This window comes from Poecilia mexicana, unplaced genomic scaffold (assembly GCF_051168715.1).
Source record: "Poecilia mexicana isolate PSO_F unplaced genomic scaffold, ASM5116871v1 scaffold_16, whole genome shotgun sequence".
Lineage (NCBI taxonomy): Eukaryota > Metazoa > Chordata > Actinopteri > Cyprinodontiformes > Poeciliidae > Poecilia > Poecilia mexicana.
In genome coordinates, this window is record NW_028263385.1 from 6,203,965 (window position 1) to 6,221,239 (window position 17,275).

Consider the following 17,275-nt stretch of genomic DNA (forward strand, 5'->3'; position numbering starts at 1 on the left):
CTGTGAATATTTTGGTCCCAATATTTTTATGCTGCCATTAAAACACACTAAGCAAACTTTCAGACATTGTTTCCAATTAGTCGATAAGCAACAGTTTACATGAAACATTTATCAAACACAAGCACTCTAAACAATTTAACAGTTATAGGAATAAAGCATTTTTATAGCCAGAAGTAGGGCTGAAACGATTCCTCGAATGATTCGAGTACCTCGATTACTAAAATTCCTCGAGGAAAATTTACCTGCCTCGAAGCTTCGTTAATTTATGTTTTATTAGTTAGCGCACCATGTTCCGGCCGGGACTTCATTTGCGTTGCGCGGAGCTCTCACTTCCGCCTCTGAGTTGTTGACAAAAGCTAAGTCTCAGCGGCATAAAGTCCAATCTTCAAGATTGGCCCGTGGGGATTTTATTGATTGATGATAATGCCCGACTTTTTTTATCGTTTTTGGGGAACCAATAAGCATCCTTAAAATGACTGGGGGAATGCCTGGAGTACGGCAGCATTTCTCCTCCGGGGCTGCTGGTTGAAAGCGAACGGCGGGAAGAGCGCTGAGGTGAGCGGATAGACTGAACAGGGCGGGCGGCTGAGTAGCTGATGCTTACCGTGTAAATGTAGCTTTACCGACGAACCGCACAATAAATTTCATATCCCGGTCTGAAGAAACGGGTGGCGGAGCGCATCGTACATGGCTGGTAGATGAGTTTCTGAGTGTGACCAGTGAAGGTGTCGTAAATATCCCGTATTACTTCCCCCCGTGTTCGTCCCCCGGTCTAACGGTTCGTCAGTCCGCTGGTCTATTTCCTCCCCTCCACCCCATCTTACGTTCGTTCATTCGCCCTCTCCTCCCACTCCAGGCGGCATTTCCCGTATTTTCAAACCCAAAGCGTGACAGGTTAGGTGGCAAGGTGAGTTTAATTAATCTATTAAACTCACTGAAGATGAATACATAAACTAAAAGCTGGATTGTAGACATTTTTATAAGCATATTTGTGAGCCTGCCTCTTTGTTATTAAATTCAATATAATTTCAGATTTTTCTATAACTTTTCTTCTGGTTAACTTAGAAAGTGAGCTATTATTGTTACAGGTTAGTTTTCTAAACTACAAAAAAGCAACTGTTAGGGATGCTCAAATATGAAAAATTGGACTGATATTGATATCTGATAGTAACACCGGTATTATGCCAGATTTACCAATATTTCATTTTAGAATTTTTTTTTTATCCGATTACTCGATTAATCGTAAGAATAATCGATAGATTACTCGATTACTAAAATATTCGTTTACAACAGCCCTAGCCAGAAGTAACAATTACTTGATTGTTCTATAAAATAATACTGCGCCTTTAAAAATAAATGCATAAATACTGCAATTAAGAACCCTTAAAAAGGAAATGTTTCTTTGTGAGTTCTTCTTGGCTACAACAAGAATGCATTTTAATTTCATTCCAGTTGTAATTAGCCTCTTCCTAACAACAGCAGAGGATTAACAACCATTTCCTCATTCATAATGAGAGAACAACTTAGTTTTCTATAAACAAACTTAAAAAAAAAAAAAAAAAAAAGACATGCATGAGGTAATAAATAAGCAGTGGCATGTAGAAGGGACTGCATGATAAGGAGTTTCTATCTTAAACTGTTTAAGGGGTGCAACCATGCTGGGCAACACAACCAAGATATCCTTAAGAGAAAACTCAGAAGGTTCTGAGAAAACGTGAAGTCCCAGCAGCTCCGCCCACCTTGTAACTCCGTATCAGAACATGTCGTGCTTGACGCATGGAGTCGTACCGCAATCCGACTCAACAAAATAACTGCCAAAGTCAAATATGCCCCAGGCTAGTAGTGGCACAACCCCAATTCCAAAGAAATGCAGCAAAGAGGTGTGAAGAAACACATTAAAGTGCCTCTTATCACGTCAAAAAGCAACAGCCTGAAGTTGCTCTAATAAACATTTCCTGAACACTTCAAGAATAACAAGAAGGGGTAAAAGGTCAGAAAAAGCAAAATGTGATTTAAGCTGCATTACATTAAACCATGTCAGCAACAACAAAACCCAAGGGAGGAACTGTGCTCTCTAACAACGATCCCCCGGTGAGTGCCTTGGCAGAAAACCAATGAGCTGAGTGCTGCGTGCACAAAGCAGGACAGGACACACGTTAAGGAAAGACAGGGTGTAGTGGGCAGAGACGGGGAAACAGAGGGAATGCCTTTGCTCTTAAAGGTTTCCTTCCTCGGCAAACAAGTTGGGTAAGACGCACCTGGTCAGGGGACTATTACCATTCCTGTTTTGGTGTGAAACTTTTTGTTTTGTGCTTTCAAACAGGAGAGGACACTCTTTTCTATTCTGAAGTTTACTCATCTCCTTTTAGAGACAGTCACAATAAGCAAAGATCTTCTTAATCATAGCATTTAATTGTCTCACATATTTGTGGTGAGGTAACGTGAATTATTCGCCTGCATCATAGCGCTATTTTAGACAAGCAGCTGCTTTGTTAGGCTTAATTATTTCAAAGAGATGCAAAAACAAGTGGTGTTAATGCATAGAGTCACATATCCAACCGTAATCCAAAAATACTCAGACATGCTGTCTTCTCCTGCCCCAGCCTGTTCCACTGGGCTTGGCCTGCAGACTAACAACACCCTCCAGCTTATAGGCAGGGGAAATAATAATAATAAAAAACTACATACCTCTGTACAGATGTCAGATTTCTATGACGTAAAAATAACAAAAGAAAATAATTTCAGAATCTTTAGCACCTTTGATTTGGCTAACAACTTGTTCAACGGGATTAAAAATAAAGGGAAACTATTTTGATTCTATGACCCTTTGCAACTACGCCATTCCAGGCGCCATGATGGACGTCGGAAGTGAACGACCGAAACTGATTTCTTAAGTTGGTTTTGCCAGTTTATTCATGGTTTCTACTTGTTACAGTTGAGCTCATTTGTCTGTGAAGGTAACACACCTGGTTGGGGCTCATAGACGCTGTATTTACAACAGTTGGAAACAGCTAGCTTAGAAACCGACACCACATGATTTATTTCACTATGTCATAAACAGTTCAGTTAAAGTGTCTCTTTCTTAGTTGGATCTCAGGAAAAACTTTGGAGATCTAGTTGATTTGCCTAAAAAGTCGGTTAGTTTATCAAGGTGTGAATGCGTAATCGAACTCCGATGGACCAAAAAAGCGATCTTTGGTCCGCCTAAAAACCTCGGTCTCTTATCGGTTGAAGTTAGGCTTGTCACTATAAACAATAAATCAATTAATTGCATGATAAATTAAAACAAGCTTAGCAATTTCCATTTACATGATTTATCGTTTTTCTCTTTTCACTCCAAAAAACTGGATGATAAAAGTCTTCAGTCTGCTGCTTTGGTCTCAGCTGGATAATTCTGTATACAGAGACTTTATAATTAATTTTATTTGTTGTGTTCGCACATCGTTATGCCACTATTGCTATTGTATTAATGGAAAATGGTCCCAAAACAACATTATCATTTATTGCAATAAATTCTGGGACAATCTATCGTGCAGGAAAATTTGTTTTTTGTGACAGGCTTATGTAACACTAATTAAGGCAACTTCAAATAAATGAACTAATTCCAGAGTTCTATAGGCCGTCTACAAAATCAATGAAAAGTATCCTAAAAGGACAAATTTACAGAACTCAAAGGGCTTATTTAATACTTTGAGGATCTATCTTCTAATCGGCCACAAAATGAACAAAAAGATAATGATCTTTTAATCTTTAAGACCATTTTTTGTCATCATTACATAGATTTTGAGTGGGCGTATCGCTACCGCATTTCTACTATTAAAAAAACAACAAAGTACGTAAAATAAACGACTCACCGTCGAGTGGTTGGCAGAAAACACCCAATATAATCCTTCGGCTGTGTTAATCGTTGACATCTACACATGTCAGCGATTTTGGAAAAAGCCAAGCACACGTAGCTAGCCACAGCGATGGTACCCGGTACTCTGACCCGGAACTTAAAGTGTGCTTGACCCGGCAAAATAAAACATGGGTTGATTATTTTTGCGTCGGTTACCCTTAATCCAAGTGAACTCTGGTGTGGTTTGAATGCATTCAAACATATTAATGTTCACTTCAATCCGCTTTGCAAACACATGCGTGTTTGCAAAGGGGATTGGAGACAGCTCCAAAAGCAGGAAGCGGACTATAGCACAAGGCATTCTGGGTAAATACAATCAAAGCAAACGAATGAGTCTAGTGCTAGTCGGAGAAATGGTTCATGTTTTTTTTTTTTTTTTTTACAAATGACAAAAGAAATTCTACCACCACTAAAATCTGAGACCGCTCCATTTTTGTTTACATTATTATGTGCGGAAGGAAGTCTTCTTCGGAGATTCTGGTGTTGTTTCCTTCATGAGTTCTTGGTGTAGAGCCCCTACAGGCAAGGAGAGGAAAAGGCTTTTCACAAGTTTGGTTATTTAAGTTGTTAGACTTTGTATCCATCATAGTTTGACACATCTTTCCTTTTTGTTTTGCCTTATTTGAAGGCTCATAAACAGACGCTCTGTGATGTTTTTGACCTGAAAACCTGCAGGAAGACATGTTATAATCTTCCTGCAGTCATTAAAACACACCCTCTGTTTTTGGGTGTGTTCATCTGTCAGTGCAATTAGTATCCAGGCTGCATAAAATGAAACTAAAGGCAAGTTTGCAAAATGAAAATTAGAGGTTATAGCTTGACTGAACATGCATTTTGTTTTGAAGAGTCACGTGAATGAGCCGCAGAACAACTTGTCCTGCAACGTCAGCCGCTCCTTTGCAGGAACTGGTTTAGTTGCTCCTCTCTTCATTTTTTCCCTGGCAAAGCATACCAAGGTCTTGAATCTTGGATTAAAGTATTACCAACCACTCCATCATTGCTTCAAACATACTTTATTTAGCAAAACATAATGCATATATATCGTCTGATGTCAGCCAGTGTGGAAAAAACTACTGTACATTAGCATTTTCTGTCCAAATATATCTATAAAAGTCAAAACACAATATGATCCGTTTTTAATCTGTAAACTCCAGAAAAGGTGAAGATCTAAAGTGCATTTTTAAAAATCTAGATAAAGACAGCAATCAGATGATACTGTAATAATTCATAATACTTTTCTTTTACAAAACAACAAAAACAAAAGATCCAGTGTGGAAAAAAAAATTACAAGATATAACAACATTTAAACCAATTAAATACAACTGCCTCTCGTGTGCAACCTCTTTTTTTGTCCCCCCCTTCAACGAGTCAAAGCCTTGAATTATTTTTGGTAATATTGGGTGAAAACCAGCCTGTTTGAAATCACATAGCATCCTTTAAGCATTTTCAATCACCTTTCCAGACCCCAAACCTTCAGTGCTGCGTAGTTCCGCTATAAAACACATCTGCACATGTCTGAAACTTTCACCTCCTACTGTTATTCTTCACCTTCACTTCCTGATCAACAACGATGACATCCGACCACGACCGGGAATCCTAAAGCTGACTTTTGGACTAATAAAACTCAGCCCAGTGAATATGAACCTGCAGTGAAACTGGAAATCCACTCAGGGGGGTTGGGGAAATAGTTCCTTCATAATATAACAGCAAGAAAAGAAAAAAAATCAAATTTTGTTACCCTGCAAAAACACCAAATCTGACAGGGCAGTTGTGGTCTATTTTATAGTGCAAATATCTTATTACACTTGAAATAAGACAAAACTAACTTGTAAGTATCCTTTCAGCAAGATGTAGGAGCTTGTTTTAAGTTAATTCCTTAATATTGGTGAAAAAGTCCTATTTCCACTGGTAGATAAATTTACTGCCAATGGAAAATGGCATTAAGTTTACTGCCAATTTCCATTGGCAGTAAATTTACTACCAAATCCCCCAATTATAAAAAGTGACAATTGGGGAAATTGTCACTTATAACAGGACAATTTCCCCATGTTATACATGAAACAATCTGCCAATGGAGCTGGTACTGTTTTTTTTTTGTCAAAATCAAGAAATTATTTACTTAAAACAAGCTTCTATATCTCCTGGTAAGTTACTTTTACGTCAGCAGTGTCTTAATTCAAGTGCACTCAGATATTTGCACTAGAAACTAGACAAGAAAATACTTTGTAAGATTTGGCGTTTTTGCAGTGTATGAGTTCATCTCTTCTTCTTCTGCTGGCGAAGCATTTTTCTCCTCTTCTGGATCATCTTGTGGAGTTCGTCCAGGCCGTCTCGGAGTCCCTCCCCGATGATGGCGCAGCAGGCCTGCAGGTGCCAGGGCGTGGCGGGGCCCAGCTCCTTCAGCGCCAGCAGCTTCTCGATCTCGCTCTGCGCCAGCGACACCCTCAAGTCCTGCTTGTTGGCCACCACCAGCACCGGGACGCCCTGGTTCTCCGAGCTCTTGGCGATCTTATGCAGCTCGGTCTTGGCCTCCTCCATGCGCTCCGCGTCTGCAGAGTCCACCACGAATATGATGCCATCCGTGCATCGCGTGTACGACTTCCACAGGGGGCGGAGCTTCTCCTGACCCCCAACGTCCCAGAAGTGGAAGGTGACGGTCCGGTTTCTGCCCAGGGACACTTTCACCTTCTCCGAGTTGAAGCCTTTGGTCGGCACCGTGTTCACAAACTCGTTGAACTGCAGTCTGTACAACACCGTCGTCTTTCCAGCAGAGTCTAGTCCAAGAATAGCGATGTGAAAGGACTGGAAGAACGACATGTTGGAGGAAAACTTCGGCTGTTCAGACAGTCCATTCCCCATCGTTCCACATCAGGAGAAACAGGAAACCAGCGAGGTTCACGAAAGGCGATCCAGAAGCAATCCTCACAGGCCCTTATAGTCCAAAAAGGCAGCAGGAATTACCTGAAATTAAATTATCTGTGTTATTTTGGTGCAAAAGACAGAATTCAAAAGATAATGATGCTGCTTTTCTATTCTGAGTCTAACCAAACTGAAGACATTGGATCCAACATTAACCAAAGGAGGAATAATTGTTAAATCACAGTTAATCTTTGTGTGATTAGGATCAGATTTTGGTTTTCCAGCTTGTGGTCAGAGCCACAATAATGGAAAGGTCTCCTTGTGCGCCTGTAAGCAATCAACCAGCTAAACTCATGGTAAATTAAAGTGAGCTCAATAATTTCCTTTTGCATGATTTATCATTTTTCTCTTTTTACTAAAGACTGGATGACATAAGTCCTCAATCTGGTGCTTTGGTCTCAACTAGCCATTTTTTTAATGACAATTTTGTTTACAGAGACTTCATAATTTATTTTGTTTACCGTTTCTGTTTTGTTTATTTATTTTGGATATTTAAAATGTCTTTCAGTTCCAGTGTTAAATGTTCATTAGTATTTAAAGTTTATATGATTTACTTAGTCACTTACATTAACAAGAGCAAAAAATACCCCAAAAAAGTTTTGATTTATCTGACAAAATAAAAAAAGTCTCAGTATCTCATGGATGGGTGAGATATTTTTAGAATATTTATGTACATCATTTCTTTCTTCATATCATTTATGTTAAACTTTAAGTGTTTAGAAGCCCCTCCCCCAAAAGTTCCACTCTTCTTTAACGATTTCTGAGTGGAAATACCACAGTATGTTTGTTTTTACTTATAAAACGGTTTCATTTAAAGCTAACCGTCTGTTTGCATTTGGAGTCCTGATCTGATTCAAAGCATTCAATAAGAAAGCATGTTGGAAAACATATTCTCACTGTAAAACCTGCAGAGTTTCACTGAACTCTGATGGCAACTGTCGTTAGTTTGCCAGGAAACCTAAGCATGTCTAGTCTAGTTGAGCATGCATGACTTCATCAGAGGTGCACCGACTGGATTTGACAGAATTAAGCTTTAAAAATATGACCAATAATTCACCGACTTAAATTTTAAAAAACTAAGAAAACACGCAACAAAACAACACTCTTCAGTGGTGAAGTTTCAACTGAGGAAAAGACTCAGAAGTATCTTGATTCGCTGTCAGTAAAGTGTTAAAAAAATAATTCAGATGAAGCAAATATGATGTGAGAAGCGATTTGAAATCAAGCATTTTGTGCAAAAATATCCAAAGAATTTACTTTATCATATGCAGAGATGGAGGTAGGTGGTTTGACTGGTCAAGAACATTTTGTTTTTTTAAACTATAAACACATTTTAATTTCAACCAGAAAGTAGAATATTTAGAATAATGGGGAAAAAAAGAGAAAAATTGCTTTAAACAGGCTAGACTTTTACAAAATTGCTAATTGGTACACGTCTACTTTATTTACAAACTAATCACTTACAAACTTCTGATTAAATGTCTTTTCAAAGCCATCAAAAGGAAATACAGGATTATTGCCCCATTGATGGCTTCTGAAACGGGAGTTTGCTCAAAATTACTTTTACTGGCATGAAAGGGTGCCCACATGTTGAAATATCATAACTGCAGATAATTATAGGTATAGTTGATGGATTTTATTTCTACTCTTACCATCAACTTCTTTTATTTTTTGGCAACGTCGCTAAAATTTCACTTAGCTGCAACGCAGCGTTTTAAGATCAGAAGCTGTTTGAGTCAAATGCTATTTTAAGTAGCCATATCATGAATAAGGGTGGAGATTAGCACCCACTACTTGCATAAAGTGGTGAAATTTTATCTATTTGTGAGCAACATTGGTGGATTTGTACTAATGCAGAAGAATGGTGTTAAATTTATACAAATAACCTGTTGGGGGCAGCACTGCATCTGATATAAAGCAGACAGCAAAAACCAACAAACTTTTCCAAGAAAAGCCAAATGATTAAATTCATCGAGATTTTACCATTTCATACTTTTGGTCTTGTTGTACCTGAGATTTTCAAGCATTTCCTCCAACTTAAAGAAATATACAAGATTTGTGCCTACTATAAGGAAATGTTGTTGTATTAGTCATGCTAGAAAAATCTGCTAACAGCTTACTCCTCCCTTTAATTTGTATCCTAAACAAGCCACTTCATTTCTACTTAAAGATTGCATATCCCTTTATTCCAGTGCAGAAATGTCCCATATAATTTAGTTTTATTCAGCATTACTTTCAGAAATGGCAGCCCATTTCTAATAATTGTGATTAGACAAATCTTTATAAAAAATGGCCTGTTATGAGCCCTGATCAAACCAAAATTAATGTGAGTGACATATCATTTTATGAAACTACACATTTACAATGTGTTGCACTTTTTAGAAAAATATAGGTTTTTTAAAACCAATGGTTTAAAATAATGAAGTCATTTATTTTTTTAAATTTGTAATCAGGACAAATATTACACAAGTGTTTTTGGAAAAAAACAATAGCTTGTAGGATTTTCTTCCAAATTTGTAATTCCCCTGCCTGTTTGGAATGCTGTAACAAAGATTATTCGTAACAGAATGGCATAAATCTTTCATTGGCTCTTTGTAACACTATATTTAAGCTACCAGCTGCATTTTCTTAGGAAATATACTGTACAATTTGAAGATGAATCTGGGTGTAATTAGAGTTACATTTTCAACCAACACACCCCGGTTTTCAGGAAATTTACACACACATTTTTATTTTGATGCAGCACTCCCTTACCTCTCAGCGAGAGTCCTCTGTGGTTAAAATATTAAATCTAATCCTCTCCAAGCTGAGATGTGATTTCTTCTGTCGTCTACTCGATCTGAAATCCAGCTCACGGCGTACTTCCTCTTATTTTCACAGCAACGAAGGCGGAAAAAAAATCCTCCTAACAACAGCAAAGCACCACCCTTTCTGGCTGGCTGGTTCTCCTCCGCGCCCCGTGTGGATCTATGGCTGATGACACCGCTGCTACTGCTTCTGTATCCTGTCCGGCTGGGGCAACACCCACACCGGCACTGCGGACAAATCTGATTGGCTCCTGGGATCCTATCTCTGTCCGCTGATTGGCTAAAACTACTGCCACTCACGTTCTATGCCTGGGAACACGGGATCACCTGTTGCCCAGAATGCTCGGCACACCATTTCATTCTACACACCCAAAGACCTAGTTTGAAGTCATTTACAACAAAAATACGAGGCTTGTCACTGTGTTTAACGCTCGTTAGAGCCAGGATACACAAGATAACTAGAATATGCATATACACATGGCATTCAAGCCAACCTATTTGGGTGTTTTAGACAAAAAAAACGATCTGGAAAATGCTACCGGGACAGCTAAGCTAGCTGCGACCGGAGACACAAACGTGAGCGTAAACCTACCGTTTGCTTTAGCGTGGAGAATCGTCGTGTTTTCCCTGCTTTGCCTTGCCTGTGTGTGTTTGAGAGAGGCCACAGTCACTGTGTGTTGTTTGCGGGAACAGCGCCGCCCCGTTTATCCCCGCATGTTTTTGTTTAAAATGATTGGTCAGAAAGCAGGAAACACCGCCACACTCTCCAAAGCCCCACAGGGGTATGGACACTGGCTGCTGGCCACCGAGTTGCGTAACCTGCATGTGTTTCTCTTTTCTTCCAGACACAATATAAGAACTAAACAAGCTGGGGATTATACCACCCTGTCCACTAGGCTTATTGCTTTGTTGTGGTAAAAGAAAAAAAAAAGAAAAACTAATCTTTCCTAGTGGTTTAAGTCAAGTTGAGTTTATTTCTATTGTACATTGCAGCAGCAAGACAGTTTAAAGTGCTTTACATGATACAATAATATCAAAATAAACAAACAAAAAACCATTACAGTGGCAAAATATAGAAAAGTTATACAAAGTTGTAATCCTCTATAAAATTAATCTATGTTCCAGTTGAGTAAATGCATGGATAAGCCATAACATTCTTCAGCTAAACATGAACAAAACTGAGCTAACAGAACTAGTTTCCAGTTATATTATGACTAGAAACTAGTGATCACGTCCACAATCTGGGTGTAGTGGTGAACCTGAACCTTCACAGACACATAAAGACAATTACAAAGTCAGTCTTCTATCACCCAAAGAATATTTCAACAAATACTGATGTCCCAAGATGAGAAACTCATCCAAGTGTCTTCATAAAAAGTCAATCAGGTAGCTAATCCAGAAAGCCGCTACTCGTAAAAATGGAGTATATCACCTCATTTTTTAATTCATGTACAGTCATCTGCCTGACAGCTGAAGTTTTGCCCAAACTGCATATTTCAAGCAATATTTCAAGCAAAAAGCAGTCAATGTTGACTGAGCCAAAGCAGCTGCTTCAGGCTGTTGCTGCTAAAGGTTGTTGTTCTACACAATGCCTCTATGGCTTTATGTATAATGTTTAGTGATTTTGTGGAGTTTATTGTCTGTTTTACATCCTAGAAACCTAAACCTAGAATTGAAAGAGGGTTCATGTTCTATTACCCATCTGGCTACCTGTTTAATAATATCTAACAAAGTGGATGCAAAAACACACAATCTTACCAAGTATTTTTTTTGTGTGTACTTTTTAGTGCAAATATCTTAGTACATGTGAATTACATACAATTCAGAGTTCCCCAGGCAGCTTAGGTTTATTTATTGCATATGGCATCACTCATACACAAGATAATTCAAAGTGGTTTATGGGGAATTAAAGGAAAGAGAAAGAAAAGCAGTCAATTATTTTGTTCTTACATATTTTACAATCAAATTCAAGGATGGATTTCGGACAAGTTGAGAAGATTGCTTTCCTAACAAGTGATTTAACAAACATACTGACTGTAAAATGGATGAAGGGTATTTCTCCACTATAAAACATTAAGCCTGTGTTACATTAATAACAAATGGAAAAGCTGGTGCATAAACAACAAGTTTCTTTTTTTTAAGATATATATTTACTGTTTTCAACAAATTGTCAACAAAGCAGCAGGACAGTCATCAGGATACATTTACATATGAGATGTTGATCAGTCAGCTAAGACCAGTCAGTGGATGTTGACACAACACTGGGATCTGCTACATCGTCTTCATCTGTTGAGCAAAATCACAGCTGCAAACAGGTTCCAGCTGCCCAACCGCCATTTATATTGCAAGAAAAATAAAATAGCAACGGTCCACAGAAAAGAAAAGTAATACCCCAACCCACACACCCACCCACCCCAGAATATTAAGGAAACTTAAAAATGAGAGGATAAAAAAAATGGAATAACAAATGCATAGAGAGATAAAGGGGGTTTGCAAACATTAAGGATCTGCTATGACCAAAAGGAATCAGAGATTCAGCAAATAGTCCAGCTTTTTTAAATTAATTATATTGATTTTTAAAACAGTTTTTGCTTCAGTTTGGTTGTTTATTGACCTAGAGCTAGTGTATACACATTAATGAGAAATGACAGTAAAACTTTTGTTATCGTTGCTTAGAGTTTCCATATCCATCAGGAATTTCAAAACTGCACTTTATGAGCTTTATGCTGCCATGTGGCAGCATAAAGCTCGAGCGGTGTTATGCAGAAAACCGATATGCCATTTATTTTATATTTAGCCAGTCAGTTATGTGCAGTCAAAGACGAGCCTTTAAACTCATGCATGCAACTATTTCAGACATGCTTCGAGTGAGTGCCGGCTTCACGAGTTTGTAATTCTGTGTTTAGCGAATGAACAGCTGTTCAGAGAGCTTCACAACTCGCCAGGCCATCTGCTATCACCTAAACACAGTGAGAACCTGACGCCTCTGTCATGACTGCTACAGTTTATGATGCACTTTAATGTTTATCATGTTATTAAATTTAATCTGAGCAGCTACAGAAAATACTATCTGTCCTGGAAACAACTGAAACTTATTCCACAAATTGTTCTTCATTTGTGTTCATTACATAAAACCTAGCATTAACTGCACATTCAATTAAATAATTATAAAACACTTATATTACCTGTATACTTACTTACTCAAAGTTAAAAAGTAAAATCACATTTTATTTTTCTTAGCTCTATGAAATAAGACATAATATATGAAAGTGTTTTACAGTAAAGTAATTTTAAATTATTAAAATGAAAACATAAAAGCTGACTTTGCCATCATAAAGTGTGATAGAAATTTAGGTCAAGCTTAAAAGGTTTAATTTTGAGATTATGCTAAAACAATTTTAAAAAGCATTTATTTTTAATGCTTTCCCACTGGCTGCTTTTTAATGGGTGTTTTGTAACTCGGGAGAGTTAAAATCTGAGCTTTGACACAAAAAAAACATTATAACTGAACATCAGCTTCATAATTGTGATAGAAAGAATTTAATATTCACTAGAGGAAGCAAATAAAATAAGAATCTGATTGGCTCCAAAACATAACCCTGTGGAGCTCCACATGTCAGGTTTCATTGCATGATCTGCTCATATGAAGACAGAAGCTTGTATTTGAAATGTGATGCATGAGCCTTGCTTTATGTGTCTCTTGAAAAGACTGAATATTTTCTCTTATATCTTTGCAATAGATGATTAATATTAACCATATTAGTATATCTGAGTATTAACAACACAATGTACTTCAACAAAAGTAAATATATCCAGTGTTATCTGGTTGTTTTTCTGTTCTCTGGTACAAAACTTGTAAATTTGGTGTTAAATCTGTAACAGTATGTTATGTTCTATGAAGCCACTGTGAAAATTCAAAATATCCCAATTTCCAATTTTATTAAGATGTAAAGAGCTCAGGACTCCACTTAGGCTCTGGTGGTTTATTAACGTTCTAATCCTAATTACAATTAGAATTAGAATTAGCCATTCTAATTCTCGAATGTGAATTAGAATTAGAATTACAACGAGCTTAGAATCAGAAATAATTAATAGAAACAGTCACTACTTAGTTACTTTTATACTACTACTTGTTAGAAACTGTGACTATTCACTTTTATCCCAGAAAAGGATTTAGAACAAACTAAGAACGTAGCTCATTTTTTATAAACTGTGGAGTATTCACTATCTAGACCAATTTCTTAGATTCATCTTTAGATTACTATCATTTAGAAACTGTGACTACTCATTTTTAACCCAGAAAAGGAATTAGATTAGTCACTCTAGCTTATTTTATCAGAAACTGTAGAGTACTCACTGTCTAGATGCAGAGACCAGAAGCCCGGAGATACTTTTGGATTGAGACTATTTTTCAGACTCCTGTTCTTCCAACCCAGAAATGTAATTAGACCAGAGGAAACTTAGCAACCCTGAACAGGAGCTCCTAGTTTACATACTTTGGATCAACATTAGATTCCTTTTCTTCTTTTGCTCTTTCCTTTGGTTTGTTATTTTGTTTCTATTTCCTTTTAATTCCTGTAAAGCACTTTGTATTGCCTTGTTCCTGAAAATGTGCTATATAAATAAAATTACCTTTACCTTTAAAGTCTCTGAAACTTGTGTTCAGTTCAGATCTGCTGCTGTGCACTGTAGAAAATATTATCTAAATCATTAATTTATGTCTAAATAAGAACAAAATGGATCAAATACAGGTGTGTAAATGTTTAACATTCAGGTTGCCTGGATCTCTAACATTTTCATCGAATTGTGGAGATGAAGATTCATATTTTTGAATATATCTCCACCTTGTGGTGACGATAAAGTACTACAAGTGTATAACCCACAGACCTGTGCATATACTGTATATATTTGGAAAAAGGCTTTAAATATACCATGTGTTTCTGGCTGAAATATTTTACTTATAAATACTGGAAAAGTCAAGTTAACTCCCAGTTTCTGGCAGCATAAGAATTTTTCTTCTCAACAAGAAATCCTGAATTTTTCATTTCAAATGTGACAGCAGACATTTGATTTAACAAAATTTGACTATTTGACTATAAATTTCAATTGACTATTTAGAGTTTTAGCGTGATTAAGTGGGAGAGTTTGCATTTTAGGAGTAGAAAAGTCATAGTGCTGCTTGGTTACAAAAGGATTTAACCCTTTTAACAAAAGAATGGGCTTAAATGGGTTTAGCTCAGCAGGAGACTTGACTAAACAAAATACCAGGAACTTAGTTTTTAGTGAAAATATCTCAGTACACTTGAAATAAGACAAAACTAGCTTACAATGAACTTTACTACAATATATAGGAGCTTGTTTTAAGTCAATAATTCTTGAATAGCGATTAAAAAATGTTCTAGTCCCACCTGTGGGTTTTTTAAACTAATAAAATATTTTAGTTTTTAAAACTAATATTCAGTTGTTACTTACTTAAAACAAGCTCATATATTTTGGAGAAAAGCTTCTTGTAAGTTAGTTTTGTCTTATTTTAAGTCAAAATTTTGCACTGGTGTAAGTGCAAAAAAAGCGTACACCAGAAACTAAACAAAAATACTTGGTAAGATTTTGTGTCTTTGTAGTGAGAATTAGAAACTCCCATACAAATATAATTGTGCCTAAGTAACCAGCAGGGGGCAGCAGATAAAACAATTCTGTCCATTTTATTTCTTAATACCTTTTAAGCAGCTGGTCTAAATTTCTCCAGATAATTGTCATGCTGAATTAATTTACATAACTCTTTTCTTGCACAGCTTGCATATATTTTATATTTTTACTTATAAATTCAGGCTTAACATGAATCGAAGTTGTGATCACACTGATTGGAAAGAAATAAAACTTTGTGAGCTGAAAGAATATAATTAAACGAATCTACTTCATGGTTGAACCGGCTGACATTGGTGAAAGGTTTCAGGTTACAGCGAGTTTTGGGAGGTGGGCCCAGACAGGGTCTGCATGGATGATGTTTCTTCCAGATTTCTGCTGCTCAGATGGAGCGAGCTGTTTACTGTCTAACTACAACATAAAACTTTTTACTAACTAAACGTCTTGCAAAAATCTGATGTTTTGATTTCATTCTATGATAAAAGCAAAACATCTGAAGTTCTAGGAAATTATTTTATTACATACACTGCAAAAATAAAGAAAAGAAGGGTATTGTATATTCTAGAATGTTTTAAACATAAATAAGTGAACATGCCCTTTACATGTTTCTTGCTAATACTTACATTATTTCAGTGTGTGTGTGTGTGTGTGTGGGGTGTGTGTGTGTGTGTGTGTGTGTGTGTGTGTGTGTGTGTGTGTGTGTGTGATTTCTAATTTTGCTGTATTTTTTAAAGGTTCTACCAATAACTGGGATCCAAACCCTTCATACAAAATAACAAACATTGTTTACTGTGCTGCCATTCATTAAATAAACTTAAATTAAAATTGATAGATTTCTCTAAAACCTCTTCAATTTATGCTTTATTGAATCAATAATCAGAATTTCCGTCTTTTCTTTAACAATATAATTTCCATTAGAGAATATTAAGCATCCACTTTATAACATTAAAACAGCAAAATTTAAGTACAAACAGAAGTTTAAGCTTTAGGTTTGTTTCAATGTCTTGCATATTTTTGGTCACATTAGGTAGAGTATCCAGAAATTAACTACATAAGAGTTGCAATATTTCTTAAAATTACTCAAGTAAAAGCAAAAATACAGTAAAATTACTCCTAAAAGTATAATTTATGGCATGTGAAAATTAAATACAGTGGGTCAACATTTAATTGTACTTGATAAAAAAGGATTTGAAATCTTTCTAGCAAAACTGAAGTTCCACTAATGATTAAAACATAAAAACACAACAGACCAGCCACTGATGTTTCATTAGTCAGTACTCTAAACCACTTAAACAGATGGTGCTTCAGGGTGTTTTTAGGGAAACAGACACAATCCAAACAGTGGGATTTTGGAGGAGACAGGAATTACATTAACATGTTTTTCCAAACTGGGTCCCGTCTCTCACTCAGCAGCCGTTTTTAGAAACTCACTCCTGTGTGAAAATAACCTGATCAGGTCATAAAATGGAGGGATTACAAAATAATAGAGAAATAATTCACATGAATTTTGTATGAAATGAGGATAATTGTTTACCTCCTCAATTAGTTTTAACATGTAAAAAAAAAGTTTGCTAAAGAAATGCCAATCATATTGTTTAGCTAAGATCACATCTCAAAGCGTTCTCTGAATTTCTAAACTATAAGAGAAACACAATTGTTTTTTATACCTTGGCGGCGGATTAAAATTTTAAAATGACTAATTTAAGAAACCTTCAGCAGATCTACAAGGAATAAGTTAAAAAGATGCCTTACTTTTCTTGATTTTCAGTTTCAGGCTAAGCAGGGACATAAATAAACTTCCTCATAAATCTCCTGGTGAAAGTCTGTAAAAATCCTCAACCTCACTTTCTTACACAGCCAGCAATCATGAATCTGACTAAAACCACAATCAGGTTAAACCCAAGGAGCAAAGAAGAGGCTAAATAAATGGAAACAGTTGCTTTATTTAATAGTGTAATCTTCACCCAAGTTAATTTTGTCCAATTTTGTCTGATTACAATTAGAGACA

At 36.6% G+C, this 17,275-nt stretch overlaps 1 protein-coding gene across 2 annotated transcripts; it reads right to left on the reverse strand.

The window, feature by feature from the left end:
• Positions 1-4,895: 4,895 nt before the first annotated feature.
• On the reverse strand, positions 4,896-10,356 carry arl4aa (ARF like GTPase 4Aa). 2 transcript variants are annotated; one of them, XM_014977732.2, is made up of 2 exons: positions 10,217-10,356; positions 4,896-6,859 (listed from the first exon to the last, which is right to left on the reverse strand). In XM_014977732.2, exon 2 carries the CDS (start codon positions 6,755-6,757, stop codon positions 6,155-6,157), a length of 603 nt encoding a protein of 200 aa, XP_014833218.1. In that variant the 5' UTR covers positions 6,758-6,859; positions 10,217-10,356; the 3' UTR covers positions 4,896-6,154. The 2 variants fall into 2 exon arrangements, with proteins under 2 accessions (XP_014833218.1, XP_014833216.1); XM_014977730.2 differs by lacking the exon at positions 10,217-10,356 and adding an exon at positions 9,572-10,161.
• Between the last annotated feature and the right edge of the window lie 6,919 nt (positions 10,357-17,275).